The 16879-nt window shown below is 32.0% G+C and overlaps 1 protein-coding gene across 1 annotated transcript; it reads right to left on the bottom strand.

The window, feature by feature from the left end:
• Positions 1–1260: 1260 nt before the first annotated feature.
• Positions 1261–15091, bottom strand: LOC114179006 (protein MICRORCHIDIA 7). The gene is made up of 20 exons (XM_028065187.1): positions 14403–15091; positions 12488–12562; positions 12312–12346; positions 12154–12232; positions 10708–10800; positions 10537–10621; positions 9397–9472; positions 8750–8878; positions 8503–8601; positions 8302–8403; positions 7782–7946; positions 7619–7714; positions 6920–6971; positions 6719–6830; positions 6549–6622; positions 6024–6433; positions 5202–5296; positions 5028–5112; positions 1819–1941; positions 1261–1605 (listed from the first exon to the last, which is right to left on the bottom strand). Exons 1-20 carry the CDS (start codon positions 14827–14829, stop codon positions 1522–1524), a joined length of 2496 nt encoding a protein of 831 aa, XP_027920988.1. The 5' UTR covers positions 14830–15091; the 3' UTR covers positions 1261–1521.
• Positions 15092–16879: the final 1788 nt, after the last annotated feature.

The following is a 16879-nucleotide window of genomic DNA, read 5'->3' as shown; positions in this document are numbered from 1 at the left end:
CACTTGCATATTATTTATTACAAAGGTGATTAAAATTCAAATTAATGATAAGATTCAGACCACGTATTCTCCGTCATCAGACTCACAGTTAAGGTTGAGAAAAAAAAAATCTAAATTATGAAATTTAGTCCATAATCATTAAAATTTATATTACTTTAAATTTATTTAAATAAATCTATCTCAAATTTAAATCTATATTTCTATTTTAAATTTAATTCATTGATTTGAATAAGAATTAGATAAGATAATTTAATTTTTTAGATTTTGAAAATTTAAAATCAAAATGCATTAAGTTTGAGTTAAAATAAGTCAATTTTGATAAAGAATCAACCGAATTAAAAATAAGTCAAGTCAAAACAAAGACATAACCAAATCAATTCAAGTCGAATAAAACCAAAAATCAACTCGAGTGAAGTCAAGATTATGTCTAGTCAAATTAATATAACTCAATCAAAATTTTGTTAAGTCAATCACACTAGATTTAATTTAATTAACAAAAAACTTCTATCTAAATTTATACAAATTTAAATTAAATTGAAAACATCCAAATCTAATTAATTAAATTAAAATAAATTTGAATTATAAACTCGATTTATTTTATTATATTTAAATTAAATTTGGACTAAATTCTGAAATATTTAATCATGATGCCTACTCACGGTCTATTTCGCCTCCCTCAAATAATTCTCTCCTATCAACATTTATAATTTTAAAAAATGAAGAACCATTTAATGAATTAAAGGACATAAGAGTTTATTATTTCAGAAGAATATGGGACTTAAAAGATATTCAATTATTCTATATTCATAACAGATTATTATAAGTACATTAAAATTTAGCATAATTAATAACGGATTACCATAACACATTTCAATGTGAAATCTTAGAGTGAAAATAATATAAAAACAACTAAACTAAACTATATATGTTCTGCAGTTTTCAATCTTAGTTATACTAAAATCAATTTTACTCAATTTTAAAACAAGTAGAACCAACTGTTCCACATCACACATCAATGTTTAACAACAACCTTCGTATAATAATCAACTTCCTCTAACCGCCGATCAACTTCACCCCAAGAATCTCACCTAGTACGGAGTTCTTTAGCCCTGTACGACACTCATGCTGTGAACGGTGAGAGTTAATAACTAAACAAAGGGAACCAATTTCAATAATGTAGACAAGGTCAAATTTAGCAAAAATGCAGCAACTAGCAAGTGCCTCAATTAAAAATCCAACTAGTATTTGAGAACAACGATACTAAAAAGAAACTTAAATAGATACACAAAATTGCTTCAAATGCCATGGTAAAGAACATCGTCAAGTTAGTCTCCAATTAATTCATCCATACTGGACAGAAAGTGTTAGACGTGAAACTATACAATCAATTTACAGTATCACCCTACACCCTAAGTTAGAAGATTCCTATAAATGATAAAAGCAAGCATCACAAAAAACCATTGGCTTCCCAGTGGCAAGTAGATACAACACTCAAAACAAAATGCAATAACAAGGCCATCATTATCGTTCTAGTTTACCACTTGTAGACTTCTTTTCAAGTACCCGTATCTTGTCAAGCAGCTCTTGGATAGTATTTGATGCCTCCTACAGGACCAAAAAACAGGTACTGTAATTGCAACTTGTTTTGGATTAAAATAAAAGAAAAAGAAAAACGTAGCACCCATTCTTTCATTTATATATATATATATATATATATATATATATATATATATATATATATATATATATATATATATATATATATATATATATATATTCAAGGAGGGGGATTAGCAGAGCATGAGATAAGAATAAAACCTGAAGCTTCTTTCTTAGATTTTTCTCTTCAGCATCACGTCTATCCCTCTCTTCAGAGAATACATCAATGAGAGTTTCTTGATCACGGTTCAACTCTTCAATCTTTTTTTCTGACTCGTTTAGCTGACAGAAATTAAATAAGAATTTTTCAACTGAGTTCAGAAAAGGACAAAAGAAGTTTTATGGGTTGTACAAATTCATCAACTATCATAATCCGCGACTTTTCTTTTTTTAATTCGTTTCAGCATGACATGTGCGAATAAGATAACCCCTAGGGGTTGAGAAATGTCATAAATTGTAAAAGTAAACTAGATTTGCATGGGGATAGACTTCAAAAATGCAAGTTCGACAACATAACTAACATTATATTAAATTGTAAATTCACTACGGGGACACTTCACTTTCTCTTGGGTTAACCTCACCAGTCAACCTTCCCTAGGTAGTCTTGTTCAACATATATCCACAACCAGCTCTGTTACTAATTAACAAGTATCCAAGCACTATAAACTACACCCTCAAAGTTTAGCCAAAAACTTAAATACTCTATCAAATATCTCATATTGTACAATGTGGAACTTCAGTTTCCAATAACACTCAATCATAAGCAAATCAAAAGACTATATTAAACAATCCTAGGACTCAAAAGTTGAGCTTAAGTATAAATATTTCCTTATAGGGAAGTCCTTGGTATCACTTTTAAAGCTTCTCCCAATAGTAGTTACTCCATTATAAAGGTATAGTATAGCCAAGAAAGAAGCCACTTGAACACGTTTTCCCAAGCCTTTCGCAGTTTATTTTCTTTTTGTGAACCGAGTATCCCCTAGTTAGGAGTCGAAGAATAATTTTTCAAAATAATTTCATACATACATACCTAAAGTTCAAACCCCTGATCATATAACTTGACAGTTGTTTATATACATTTTCAAAGTTGACGAAAAAAAACCATATCAATATCTTCCTTTGGTTTAGTACCTTTCAATCAAATCCCATGTAATATATGAAGTTTTTCTTGTAGACCTTCATGACATAAATCTGAGTTATCCTCAATAATTGCAATCTCATCTCTTAATCTTTCTTGTTCCATCAATGCCAATAAGTATTAGGGAATCCTCCATCTCGTCTCCTCCCCACAGTCAATTTCAAACCAAACCAAATCAAGGACTTGGGTTCACTAAGGTACTTCCTCAACATTGAAGTTTCCCAATCATCCATTAACATTATCACTTCCTAGAAAACGTATACCTTAAACTAAATCCAGTGTGTGCTTGATTGATGGCCACAGGACACTTTGATGGGCCATAATGTAAAGCTTCATTAAAGTCAAGGGGAGCCACTAAAGACCCCTGAAGATAACATCATCTAGTGAGGAGACTTAATTACCTCCCTATCACCAGGCCAAACATCAACTTTGCAGTTAGCGAAGTTAGTCAATTCTTGTTGGATCCTTGGGATAGTCATTCGAAATTCGTCATGTGTCACTTTCGTACCTCAAATGCACCAAGTCACTAATTAATATATGAGGATAAAGACAAATCCAAATGTCTATTACTTTGATGCTAATTGGGTAGGATTACCGATAAAAAATACGTGCACTTCTTGATTTGCATTCTCATTGGTGGAAACCTGATGTCCTAGAGGAGCAAGAAGCATAAAACAGTTTCTAAATCCAATGTTGAAGTTGAGTGTCGAGTCATAGGTATACCAATTTACATATGAGATTACACGGCTAAGGAAACTCTTCCAACAATAAAAATTTGGAGACACTCGAGGTACCAAACTCGTGCGATACCCAAGTTTGTAGTGTTCTAAAGTAGACTCTTCAACTTTCCCTAAAGCAAATATTCTACACCAATGAGACATGTGTTGGGGATTAGGACCGGACCTGATTGTTGTACACCAAATATACTAAACACTTTTATGACTTTTGTCAAAATTTCTTGAGTATCATCACACACAATACATCAACTTCTATATATAGAGAACTCAGACCCTAAAATAATAATTATATGAGATCTCTAGACCCTTCTAACAACTTCTAGTAATACATTTAATATCTTACTAACAACTTTCAGTATTGCATTTAATATCCAACTAACAACAATCATGTTTCCGGTTATAATAGAAAATGTTTGTGCATCTTGTACGTGAAGAAATGGGGTGTTATCCTTAGCAGTTTTGATGCATAGCAAGGTGCTCTTACTCCCCAAATAAACCTACAGTACTCCACGGCAAAGAGTTTCTCTAACTCAACGATGACTCCTGGAGATGTTGTTTGAGTTTACGGAATTTACAATAAAAGTCTATATAGGATCTGTTTAGACAAGTTTCTATGTAAGCACTCCTAGGATAGAAATACCAAGAAAAAATAAAATGAATTTCTCCATAAACTAATTTGTAAAATTTATCATAATTTTTCTAAATTCTTAAAGTTAACTTGTGAAGAAGATCATTTCTTTTTTTTTTCTTCTTTTTTTTTCAGTCTGAAAGTGCTTATAGAAAAACTTATCCTAGCAGACTCTTCTTAGTATAGAATCTCAATAAAACAACTAACTGAATCCAAACAGCAATCAACCAAAAGCACGAAAATAGTTCTTTTCTAATTAAACAATTCAAATAGGGTTAAATATATTTTTGATCCCTTAACTTTCAATGGATTTTGGAATTAGTCTATTTCGAAACTTTGAACCAATTTAGTTTTTCATCTTTCGAAATACGTGGATTTAATTTTTTTAATCAAATTTTGTTAAGTTTATTTGACATTTCAAACGCGTTTCATAATAGTATTTGACTTAACATGAAAGCAAAAATGTGTTAAATAGTATAAACAAATCAAATACAATCCTGAAATGCATACGAAACATCAAATAAACCTAACAAAAATTGATTAAAAGAATTAAATCCAAAATCCACGTATTTCGAAAGATGAAGGACTAAATTGGTCCAAAATTTCGAAATGGACTAATTCCAAAATTCACTAAAAGTTAAGGGACCAAAAACATATTTATCCCATTCAAATAAAGATAAAATCCCGAACAAGATAAATTCTCCGAGAGAAAAAAATGGTTAACACAAATAATCCAAGATATCAAATAAAATAAGTACTTAAAAGGGTAAAAGTGCTAAACAAATAATAGAAACTAGTAAACCAATCTACATCATTCAATGACACCAAATATTAAGCTGTAAAGTGCAAAGATCATGATCCAAACCTGAGTTTCGAGAGATTTACACTTGTCTTGGTCATGCAGCAAAGCTTGAGACACTTCTAAAATTTCCTCTTCCTTCCTCTGTAATCTATAACAAAAAAGAAGGATAAGGCCCAATGAATAAAGTTCACAAAAGAAAGCAATATATGCAGTGAATGTTCTAAAATTAAAATATACCTTTCCTTCAACTCACGGTTCTCTTTTTTCAATTGCTCAAGTGTCAGTAAACCATTGTCAGATAGTGGTTGCTCGCCATTATTTACATCTTTTCCCTGCACTCAAACATCAACTCTTCTTGAAGAGACATCTTAAGACCAAAAACAAGAATTTCTAGTTAAAAAGCACTTTAGACTCTTAGTCATCTTCACCGTAACTCAGATTTTATAGGAACTTTTTCTCAATTAAATTATAAAAAAAAAAAAAAACCCATTTTGGAATATTGATAGTATTGAACATAGTAAAATAAGAAATTGAAATATTTCATCTGCAATAGTATATTACGATTACGTTAGCCGCTTAGAGGTTAGAAACAAAACACTATAATGATCAGCAGATTGCATGATGTGTCATGATTACTGTTTAAAGAATTCTTGCAGAACGGTAACAAAATATCAGCTTATCGGTACCATAGTAATCTGGCTAATTGGCACAAGTTAAAGACCAATTATACAATATTTTTAATCTGCTAAAAACTATTAAACACCGTGTCTTTTACCAGATAGTTGGCACCTATGACCTCCATGCTCCCTCAAAAATAAGACAAGCTTTGTCGCATTGGACACTCACATATTCCATTTTTTTCTATTTTTCTTCATTTTTTTCATTCCTAAATACCGATAAAAGGTTTTACAGCACACTCAGTGTAGAAGCAATAAATTTCCAATTCCACTTTTTTCTAGGCCTTACATGTTAATAATTCAAGTTCTAATGCCTGCACATATTCTAGCTTAAAAAAGGAGAATGAAAACAAAGTGAAATAAAGGTGATGATATTCACTACCTTTATCTTGGATGCGGATGCCCGTGTGTACTGTGAGGCTTTTCTATTTGATGTAGTGCCTCCATTCTCATTTTCAAATGACTTCTCAGCGGCAGATGTCTTCTTTGTTCTTTTAGGCAAGAGATCCTCACTGAGATCATCATCAGAGGATGATTCCTCGGATGAACTTTGTATTATATGTTTAGGAGGAGAAACAGGAGATCGGCCATTAATAAATGCACTATCTTTTTCTGTTTGTTTTTGCATCCGTTTATTATTAAATGCACTCTCTCTTTCTGTTTCTTTTTGCATCCGTTTCTGATTTGGTTGTGAATGCAATTTGTCTGATGTCGATGGCGTTACCTTGCCATCCATGGTAGAATATTTCCTTTTTGATTGTGATGGTTCTGGAACATATTCAGGAGTTGTGTCTACAAAAGAAAAGATCCATTTGTAGAATACCATATGGTCATCCACAACATAATTTCAATCACCGAACGAGCAGAGCATAGCATCAAACAACAACAGCATGGCCTCAAATCATACCTTTATCACCAGAATCTCTTATTTGTATTTTATTTCGATTGGAAGCATAACCAATTTTGTGGCAGTTAGTGCCCCTAAATAAAATAGACAATAATAAATAAGTATACATAATTCATATTACTCACAAGCCATTATCATGAACAATAGTCCAATAAAGAATAAACAATTACCAGTATTTTTTCTGCATTTGTATCAATTTAGACTCCAGTCTTGATAAAACTAATGTGCGCTCAAAGCCTTGTTTATCATGAGCGGGTTCCACAAAATTGGCTTCCAGGACACCTGCAAATAGAAATGAACCTTATGTTAAATGAATACAATAGACTTGATAAAGGGAACTCAGAACTCAATGAACATAGAAAAGGTTCAACCAATGACCCCACGTCCTCCACTTCCAGCTGGATTCCAGATCCTCCAGAAAGGCTGACAATCAAGAAAACAACACGTAAAAATGGTGACAATGATTTTGGATACTGCAAACAAATAGAACAACTCCACCAAGTGGCAAAGTCCATATTGATTGTTTTATCATCATGGAAACCCTTATGACTGTTAGAAAGGACGGACATCTAGAGTGCTTCACTTGATATGAAAGTTCCACAGACAATAATTTAATTTAATTCAAAAGAAACTCCTTACAACAAGGTCAATTTCAGCACAGATAAAGCAAGATTATTTTCAGAACAATACCCAATAAACGCATCAAATTATTAAACCTCAATAGCCAGGGGATAAATTGCATACTTTCTCCTTTCTGTTAGAGGATACCATTTCTTAGCTACTGTTGCTATTCATAGCTTACTGTTGGCTATTCCCTTACTGGTTATTAAATTAGCAAGGAGTTATAAATATCTCCTTTTAGCTTGCACAGAAGCTATGCATAGCAGATGTAAAAAAACACAGATCGCTGTGTACGTTTATATCAGAATCCACACGTTCTAATCTCTCTGAAATTCTCTAATAACTTCTAAGAATTTCTAAGAATGAAACAAGCAAGACTAAGGGTGACATTAGGCAAATAAATAATAACAATTATGACTTTCTGATTTGTTCATCATAACAAACCCTACCTTAATGAGACGATTCTTATGATAGACATTAAAACCCGAGACATCAACATGGTGAACTGCATCCTTGACAAATCCAATAGTAACAACAGCAACCATCTGTCACAAGATCTAGATGAAATCAGATTTCTGTACAAGTTGGGAATACAAAACACAAAGACATTACATATGAGTCCTTTGGAAGAAGCCCATCAACTCCAGCTTGAGGCTTGTAGGTCACCTCCTGAGACATCATCATATCATTCACTATGTTGTGATGCAAAATATCTTCCCCGCGAAGAATAATTCGGAAGCCAGAAGGAAGCCTCAGATATAAAATTGAAGCATAACTCTGGATACACAACAAAATGCAATATAATTGGCTGAGCAAGTGGCCTTGCAGAATATACATGATCAATTATTATATGAAAAAGTTGATTATGTGGCAATCTTTTATTTTATTTCTTATTTCTCTCATACCTTTTACTCTTAAACCAAACACTTCATTTCCACTTCATTTCACAGTTATTCACATTCACTATTTCAAACTAATTTCTTTCCTTTCTACCAAATACACCCTAAATTCTATATAAAATATTACACTACGTATTAAATACACAGTGGAGCCGCAATACCATGCAGAAAGCAGCCAAATCTGCTTTTTTTCTACACAAATATTAGTAGTAATAATAATCATCTTCATTTACCCTTAGTGAATGCCGATAGGTCAAAAAATGTCGAGAATTGGGAAACTCTTTAGCCATCTGTATGTTTTTCTCATCTCGATTAACACCTCTAATTTGGATATCCTGACACAAAACCATAAACGTATCAAAATTTCTATGATATTTGCTCATACAAAGAATTTTTGATGAGGGAGGATGACAATCTTCAGTTATCAAGCATACATGTGGATCAGCATCGAAATCAAGTTCCAGTTGACCTTGGTCATCTTCCCAAAGATTGTATATAATTACTCGTGTACCATGATCTTTCACCAAGTTGAACTAAAAATTAAGACAATAACAGTTTATCAACAATATAGACATGAAACCATGATTCATAGAATTAAGATATTAGCACCAAGAAGAGCAGACGCTATGTAAGAAAAGTAAAATATCAGATTAATACTCTTTTCAAACAATAAGGGATTACCTGACGAAGAAGATCAGCCTCATCAGAAAATGGTGACCACTGTACCATTGTTTCAACATTTTTATTCCAATCATCCAGAGTAGTTCGTATTATCTTATTCCATTGCCGTCCTCTTCTTTCATAGTCCAACTTTAGTTTCAGTAATCAATAGTTAGATGCATAATTAGAAGAACATATTTAAACAATCAAATTAAATAATTCATCCAGTCCACAAACATATCAACCATATCCCATACTGTGCAGTCCACGAATTATGTTTTCAAACCCCAATTCATCCCAAAATGTCTAATTTCAGTCCACAAACATCCTGACCCATCCCATGCTTTCCAATCCATGAATATAGTGGTCCTCACAGCAGAAAATTCAGATAATCATTGCAAGATTGAGACAATAATGAAGGTTAAAGATGCAATGTATATTGAGACCACGGGAATTCATCAATCTTCAAGCACACAAATTATATCACTATCAGAGAATTCCAATATACAGTATAAACTCCTGTTATACAACACCACGAAAGAGGCTTTTGTGTCTCATAGGAGAATATGTAAGACAAAAAATCAATATAAATATTTTAGTTTCACTCGTAATAATAATATATACTCAAAAAAAAAAACTAAAATCTACAAGTAAAGAAAACAAATTACCATGGGTACTACAATGTCTTCCTTTCCCGTACTCCTCAAAAATGTGTAAGACAGCAAACCTATGCTTTGAGTAGAGCTAATAAAACATCCAAATCACCCCATTAGATATATAAGCAAGTCACGAAAAACAATAAATTTATAAGAACAATAATTATTGTAGTTTTATTATTATCATTTAGTTAACTCTATTATGTTATGTATGTCTTACATAAACAAAAAAAAAAAGTTGTTGGACTAAAACTGAAGCACAACATTCTGAAGTGTCAAGAGGAGAAAAAAGACAAAAACCCTAATATGACCCAACCTACAATGTATGAAATAGACAATAGAAAGCATATGGGAGAGTAGTTGAGGTCGCAAAGGCTGTCCAGGACAAAACAAATGAGAACATCGCTACATAACAGAGCTGGGAAAACATCAACAAAGATATGTTCATGTGATACGACAACATGACGTCAACCCAAACAGAATTATCACCTGGATGCATTGTGCATAAACCATGACGCGGAAACAAACACATCAAATGTCATTTTTGACTTCCTTTTTTTTCTAATGTCAACCTGAGCAGAATTTTATGGTTTTCGTGTGATTTTGAAAACCATGATAGCAGGCAGTAGACATGGTGACAGTAGTAGACCAGGTAATGCTAAATATATATTTATTCCTCCGGAACAAAATCATTGAACTCCAACAAACAAGGAACACTTCATATGGGTATGTTTTAGGCTGCATCAAGACGTCATACAGAAACCTCATCAACTAAAATTCACAAATGATACAAGATAAGATTGTTTAGCTTTTCAATGTGATAAAAGAAAATAATATCACTCAACTGCAATAGCAAGATAACCTTACATTGAATAGTTCTTTTTTAATGTGATAAATGAAGAACTACCTCACATAATTTTTTATAAGGAAAATATTATTACATATATACAATAGCAAGATAACCTTACATTCAACAGCTATTATAAATTTGGTAAAAAGTAATAATACATAATTGTGCATGAAAACAAGCATTATAAATCCAACAAATCCTTAATCATAACCAGATTGCCTCACAGCAAGTTCCCCTTATATGCAAACATATCTCAAACTAGGAAAGAAATTTGAATGAAGCAACAAGAGAGCTAAACAAACCTTGTCCCATCTTTCCCTGGAAAACGGGAGAAAACAATTACATCAGCCCCTAGCCTCATGGTACTTGTTTTAAAGCCATTTCCATCTATCACATGAACACAATAGATAAGCATACTCTTTTTGACAAGTTTATTCAACAAGATGTACATTCTACCCTGAGTAAAGGTTTACATTGTCCAATTGTGTTCGCTATTTTGCTTTTCACAGAATACCCCAGTGACATACATTGACGCATTTTATCAGGGTCCATCCCACCACCATTATCTGAAATAAAAATTAAAGATCAAACATTTTAGATTTTTGATAACAAAAAGAAAACAAGAGTGCTAAAAAGAGAGAGCGTATAGCACTTCTATTGTGATTCTACTAATAAGACAAAATCAAATTTCTAAACCTTTTTCATGTATTCCTCTTATGTCAAATAATAAATTTTACTTTTCAGTGGAGATGGCAAATCGGGTTATGTTACTTCTAACAGCTGAACACGTTTGGTAGCATCAAATTAACTTATTTTCATTATCTCTTGTATATACAGTAACCCATCAGGACTCGTTTTTTTGGTTGTGAACTTGTTGATGTAAATGCCCAATGGACCAGTTTGGAGTGGTTTATGGTTGAAAGTTTAAAAATTTTAAAGAACTACTCATCAGGACTCTTTTTTTTCAAATTTTGAAATAAACTCACTTTGAAAACTACTTATCATGTCAATTAGTTGAAGGGTGTTTGTGTGTGGTGGTGGTAAAGGCTGTCAAACTCAAGTTAACTCTTTAAACTCTAACGTGCTCACTATCATAGGTAGTGGAAACGATTTAAATCTCTATCAAACTCTTTAAACTCATGTAAACTTTCAAGTCAAGTAGTGAGTCAATGTGTTTGAAATCATATAAAACCAGTATATAAGACAAGGTTTTTACTTTATTTTTGCTATATCTAAAGACAATATGCTATCACTCACAAATGTTACCACAATAGGCTCTTATAAGATCTTAAAAAGTGGATTAAATCCTAATTCAACACTACAACCTCGCTTGTAATATAAGGGTTGCTACTTTTCCTTATTATGAAGTTGAAAAGGGTTTTCTTCTATTTTTTTTATTTGGTTGGTCAACCTTTGAGTCACCCTTTCATAACCTTTTTTTTTTTAAGTTAGTCAATTACACCCAACCTAGACATACCTAGGGTTGCTTGAATTTTTTGAAAATGGGTTGAACTCATTTTGTCACAATGTAAAAAGGTGCAGTGGTATTTGTACCTGGGATATCAACTTAAAGAAATAAAGAGACTATTGATGAAATAGTGGTAAGCTTAAATATTTAAAGGAATAACAATAATAATGTATTATCTAAATAACCAATCCAATTTTAGCATACACTTGTTTAAGACAAGTGGGGTAAAGTTGTATGCAAGAATTTCAGAACAGAACAAAACAGAAATATAAGTTAAGACTTGCTTTCTTCATGGAGGAATAAAAGCCACATATTCTACGAAATTTTACAGGATACTCTTTCACACCCTACGTCCTTCTGTTTTACTACCAAAATCAATCATCGTAGCTAAGAATATGCTCCATTTTTCCTTTCATATATCTTTTGAGTAAACATTTTATGGATGAAATACCTTCGATCAGCAACATCCTGGAGCCATCTTTCTTATTTATAAGCATATCTACATTAACATATGTCGCCCCATTACAAACCTGAACTCAAATTCAAGAAGTAAGGCAGGGCAATAATCACAAGCGTTGCTTTATTAAAAGGATGACAAGAAACACATACCTCATCCAATGAATTGTCCAAAAGCTCAGCAAAAGCTACAGAAACGTAAGATAGCTAATATAAGTATGCTACATAACAATAAACCTCCAAGGATTAGGGGAAGGAAAACAAAACTATATCTAATATCACAAATAATGATTAACCAATAATACAAATTTGCCCATTTCCCACTTTACCTCCAAGAGCCCACTTGTGGCTTGTGGCATTAGAGTGTAAAAACTTGGGGTGAACTCTGACATGATCCATACCAACTGCAGATTTTAGAAGAAATATCAGGTTCCGATTGCATTGTCAACAACACAGGCTGCTCTAGAGAACTTCAGTTTTGTGTCAGCTAGACACAAAAAAGAAAACAAAAAAAAGGGCAAAAAAACATCTATAACAATGAATTTTGTTGTTGCACAACAAAGGTGGTTCAAAAAAGGTTGCTTGTTGAACCTTGATTAAACCATCGTGTCCAAATCAATGAATGACTATCAAAACTTAACAAGCTTGCTAGAATGATCCCTGATCAATTAAGTCCCAACATATTAATCAAGAGAATCATATTACATACTTAATACTTATGGCTACACATATTTCAACCTCAAAAGCATGTAGAAGTGGATAGTATGATGACTACTAGACAAAGATTATGCGTACAAAATAAATATTTTCAAATACAAGTGCAAAACTAAAGACTAAATCATCATTAATAACACTTGAAAGAATTAATAAGAAAGAAAATTTTATTCAATTGATTCATTTGAAACAGTACATCAACTTCTATATATAGAGAACTCAAACCCTAAAGTAATAATTACATGAGATCTCTAGCACCTTCTAATAACTTTTAACAACTCCTAACAACTTCTAGTAATACATTTAATATCCTACCAACAACTTTCAGTATTGCATTTAATATCCAGTTAACAACACTCTCTCTCAAGCTGGTGAATGGATATCTATCATTCTCAGCTTGCATGTGAGATCATGAAATCGCTCAGTGGGAAGACCTTTTGTAAATAGATCTACTAACTGAAGTCCAGATGGGATGTAGGAGTAATAAGGCCACTATCCAGTTTCTCTTTAATAAAGTGTCAATCTATCTCTATATGTTTGATCCGATCATGCTGAAATGGATTGTGAGCAATGCTAATAGCTTACTTCTTATCACAATAAAGAATCATTGGTTCTTTACATGCCACTTTAAAATCATTTACAATAATTCTCATCCATAACAATTCACATACCCCTTGTGTCATAGTTCATAATTCAGCCTTTGCACTCACTAGACCTTGCAAAAACATTTTGTTTCTTAAATTAAGCTTAAAGTTCGACTTTGACTTTATAAGATATACATCTTTTAGTCATTAACTATTTAATTTAGTATTGGATATACTGACATTCAAAGATTCATCCCCAATTGCATTTTTTTTGTGGACGGTATAGTTTTGATGTCAGATGAAAAGATTAACTCTAAACTTGAATTTTGGCAAATGGTTTTCATCACTAGAGTAAGAGTAGGCAAAAACAATAAGTTAAATAAGAGTCAGTTTTACGCCAAAAGTTTCTAAATTTGTATATTTGGGTTCGACAGAAATTTATGAAATAGTATACCTTGCCTGACATCTAAAAGGCATTCTAAGAATCTGTTAATCATTTTAATTCTAAACCTTTCGTGTTGGAAACATCAAGTATGTGGTCAATTGCTTACAGTTTGGAGTAACCATAATTAGAAACTAGTGGAGAAACAGGTATTGTGTATAGCCATTGTTTTTCTTTACATAGTTGGTGTGATTTTCTATTCAATAACTGGCAGGAGTTGTGGTAGAATATCAATGGAATGGCTCGCACCGGAAGTTAAAGAATAAAGAATTGAAAATAAGAAAAACAAATAAAAACATTATTTTTTTACCGCGGTTAGTTACAGATTAAAGGCCAGAAAACAAGAAAATAAAACATAAAATAACCTGAAACACAACAATTCCCAGAATAAGCAATAAGTAACCGTTCCATATAAGATATACAAACACAAAAAGCAGTTACCTATAAGATAGACAAAGATAAAAAAAAACAGTTCCATATAAGATAGACAAAAATAAAAAACACCTGTTGAAGATCCAGAACCACCGCAGACAGCTCCATCGTAATCCCCAGCCTTCCAGAACTGCTTGCAGCTATTCACTCCCGGTCCCGAATAGTCCTTGGACAGCGACGCCGAAATAGAAGCCCACTCCGGCGCCGGCAATGCCAGTAGAGATGCCGGTGGAGAGGCTGGTGCCGGAGGGAGAGGGCTGAGGAATCCAACCGGCAAAACCGCTCCGGAGTCAGTCTTTGGCTTCTTAGAAGGACTTCCTCCGTCCTGCAGTGCACTGGCGACTACATCGTCCAAATCAATGTCGCTTTCGGAATCGCTATCGCTACTGCTGAGTTCGATGACCGAGTCCGGAGGAGGCACTGAAACAGCACCGGTTCGCGGTTTCCTCTGAGTTACAGTTGGAGTCTCCGAGACTTCCTCCTTCACGCAAACATCCATTCCGCGCTTAAACGGAGGAAGAAGAAACAGAAGTTTCAAAAGATTTAGTAATAAGAAAAAATATATGAACTATAACAAGAAAGAAAAATGAGAGAAAATTATTGGACAGATTTGAAAATTGGAGATTATGGTGCAAAAAGGGTTGAGGAAAATCTTTGAGTAAAAAGATGATTTGTCTCTCTCTTGTAGAGGTTAAAGAGGAGGAGAAAAATAGGGAACTAGGTGCTTGATCCTTGGGAGGAAATTCTGGTGCACCAACTCCCCAGTTTCTTTTTTTAAAATACATGTTACCAAGTCACCAAGCCCCAACACTATTTTCTTTATTTATTTATTTTTAAAAGATTAAAAAGATATAATTTTTAAAATAGATTAAATTAGATTTGCACAAAACTTTTTAATCAAACCTATCTATATACTGAATAATTCATATACTACGAGAAACATACAGTGGATTTGTGTTCATAATTTTTATAATAAAAAATTGTAAAATTATTGTTATAATTATAAAAACAAATTAAAAAGTTTTATAATTTTTTATTATAAAATAAATACATATAAATAACTTCTATAATTTTATTGTTTATATTTTTTATTTAACAAATAAATTTGATAAAATAGTTATTTTAATTAAAAAAAAGTTACTTAAAGGTGAATTAAGAAAATATTTATAACAAAAGAAATAATTCTTATAATATAAAAATTAAAATTAACGACATATTTTATAAATAATTATAAAGATATAATGCTTTCTTTTTATGAAGGATTTAAAATATTTTATTGTAAAATATATTTTTTCCTTGAGGAAAAACTTTAAAATTTAAAAGATTATTTAAATTATTTAAATTCTATCTTCAAAAAGGTAAACTTTTGAAATAATTCTGTATATTTTTAATTGATTTTTGCTGGAGTCTAGTATGATTAAGTTTTTAGGATAACTATTCATGCATTGACAGGAATTATATTTTTTTTATATTGATAAAGTTATTTTGTAATTGAAATTGTAAAAAATAACTTCTTTTACCATTATTACTTTTTGTCTAGTATTAGTTATAATTTTCTGGACTAATATATTAAAAAGAAGATGAGATTTTTATTGATATTTGAATTTTTTTTATCATCAAAATAAATCTTATATTTTTATCAAGTTCTTTTAATGTTAAATGATAAAAATTATTAGCCATATTAACTTACATTTGTTATCAATATAAATTTTTAAAAAATTAATTTATATCAAGATAAGAAAAAACTTTTGATCATTAATATTAACAAATAATAATCATGATTAACGCTTAATCAAATAGTAAATATAGAACAAGTTTATATTAAAGCTTTCCTCGTATATTTTAATAAAAAGGGACATATTAAAGAAGAAGGAAAAAAAGTTTAAAAGTTTAAGTTTGAATGAGTTGAAGAAAGAAGGGAAAAGTAAGAGGTAAGATGCCAAAACAAGTTGGACAGTCTTAACCTAAATAGTTTCTGGTCCATCGAAATTGGGTTGGGTTCAGTTAACCCACAATATGGAAGCAGGATAAAACATATAACTTGTCCCGCAATACGACAGGTTAGCCCGCCATGATTTATTTTTTACTAATGTGGCCCAATTTGAGTTTTTTTTTTTGTAAATGCAGCTCAGTTTGTCACATGCTTGCTTTTTAAACTTATAAGTTGACAAATACCAATTGATAAACACATTGAGTAAAGTAACCTTGACAAAAAAAAAGGTAACATAATCAACAATATGGAAATGAATCAAAACAAAATTGCAAATCAACAATGTGGAAATGGATCAAAACAAAATTGCAAATCAACAAAAACACCAAATGACTCAACATAATTAGTCCCAAAACAATCACTACAAAAATAGGGGACATTGTAACGCAAGATAGGACAACATCCCAAAATTAAGGTTTACAGAATAACAAAATCAAATGGAACTATTCGTGGTGGTCGTCGCTCTCCCTCATCTGACCGTGGTGTCGCATTGGTGACTTGCGTCGTGTTGTTGACTCGAGTCGCGCTCACCCTTCACTTTAATTGGTGGTTGTGTGAG

Source organism: Vigna unguiculata, chromosome 3 (assembly GCF_004118075.2).
Source record: "Vigna unguiculata cultivar IT97K-499-35 chromosome 3, ASM411807v1, whole genome shotgun sequence".
NCBI classification, from domain to species: Eukaryota; Viridiplantae; Streptophyta; class Magnoliopsida; order Fabales; family Fabaceae; genus Vigna; species Vigna unguiculata.
The sequence above is the reverse complement of the archived record's forward strand: the minus strand, read 5'-3'. Positions and strand labels throughout refer to the sequence as shown.

Coding starts and splice junctions, on each gene's coding strand:
- LOC114179006 (XM_028065187.1), bottom strand. CDS start 14,829: ATGGATGTTTGCGTGAAGGAGGAAGTCTCGGAGACTCCAACTGTAACT. Junction 8,602..8,749: donor AGGCTGATCTTCTTCGTCAG/GTAATCCCTTAT, acceptor CTTAATTTTTAG/TTCAACTTGGTGAAAGATCA. Junction 6,434..6,548: donor AAGAGATTCTGGTGATAAAG/GTATGATTTGAG, acceptor TTTCTTTTGTAG/ACACAACTCCTGAATATGTT.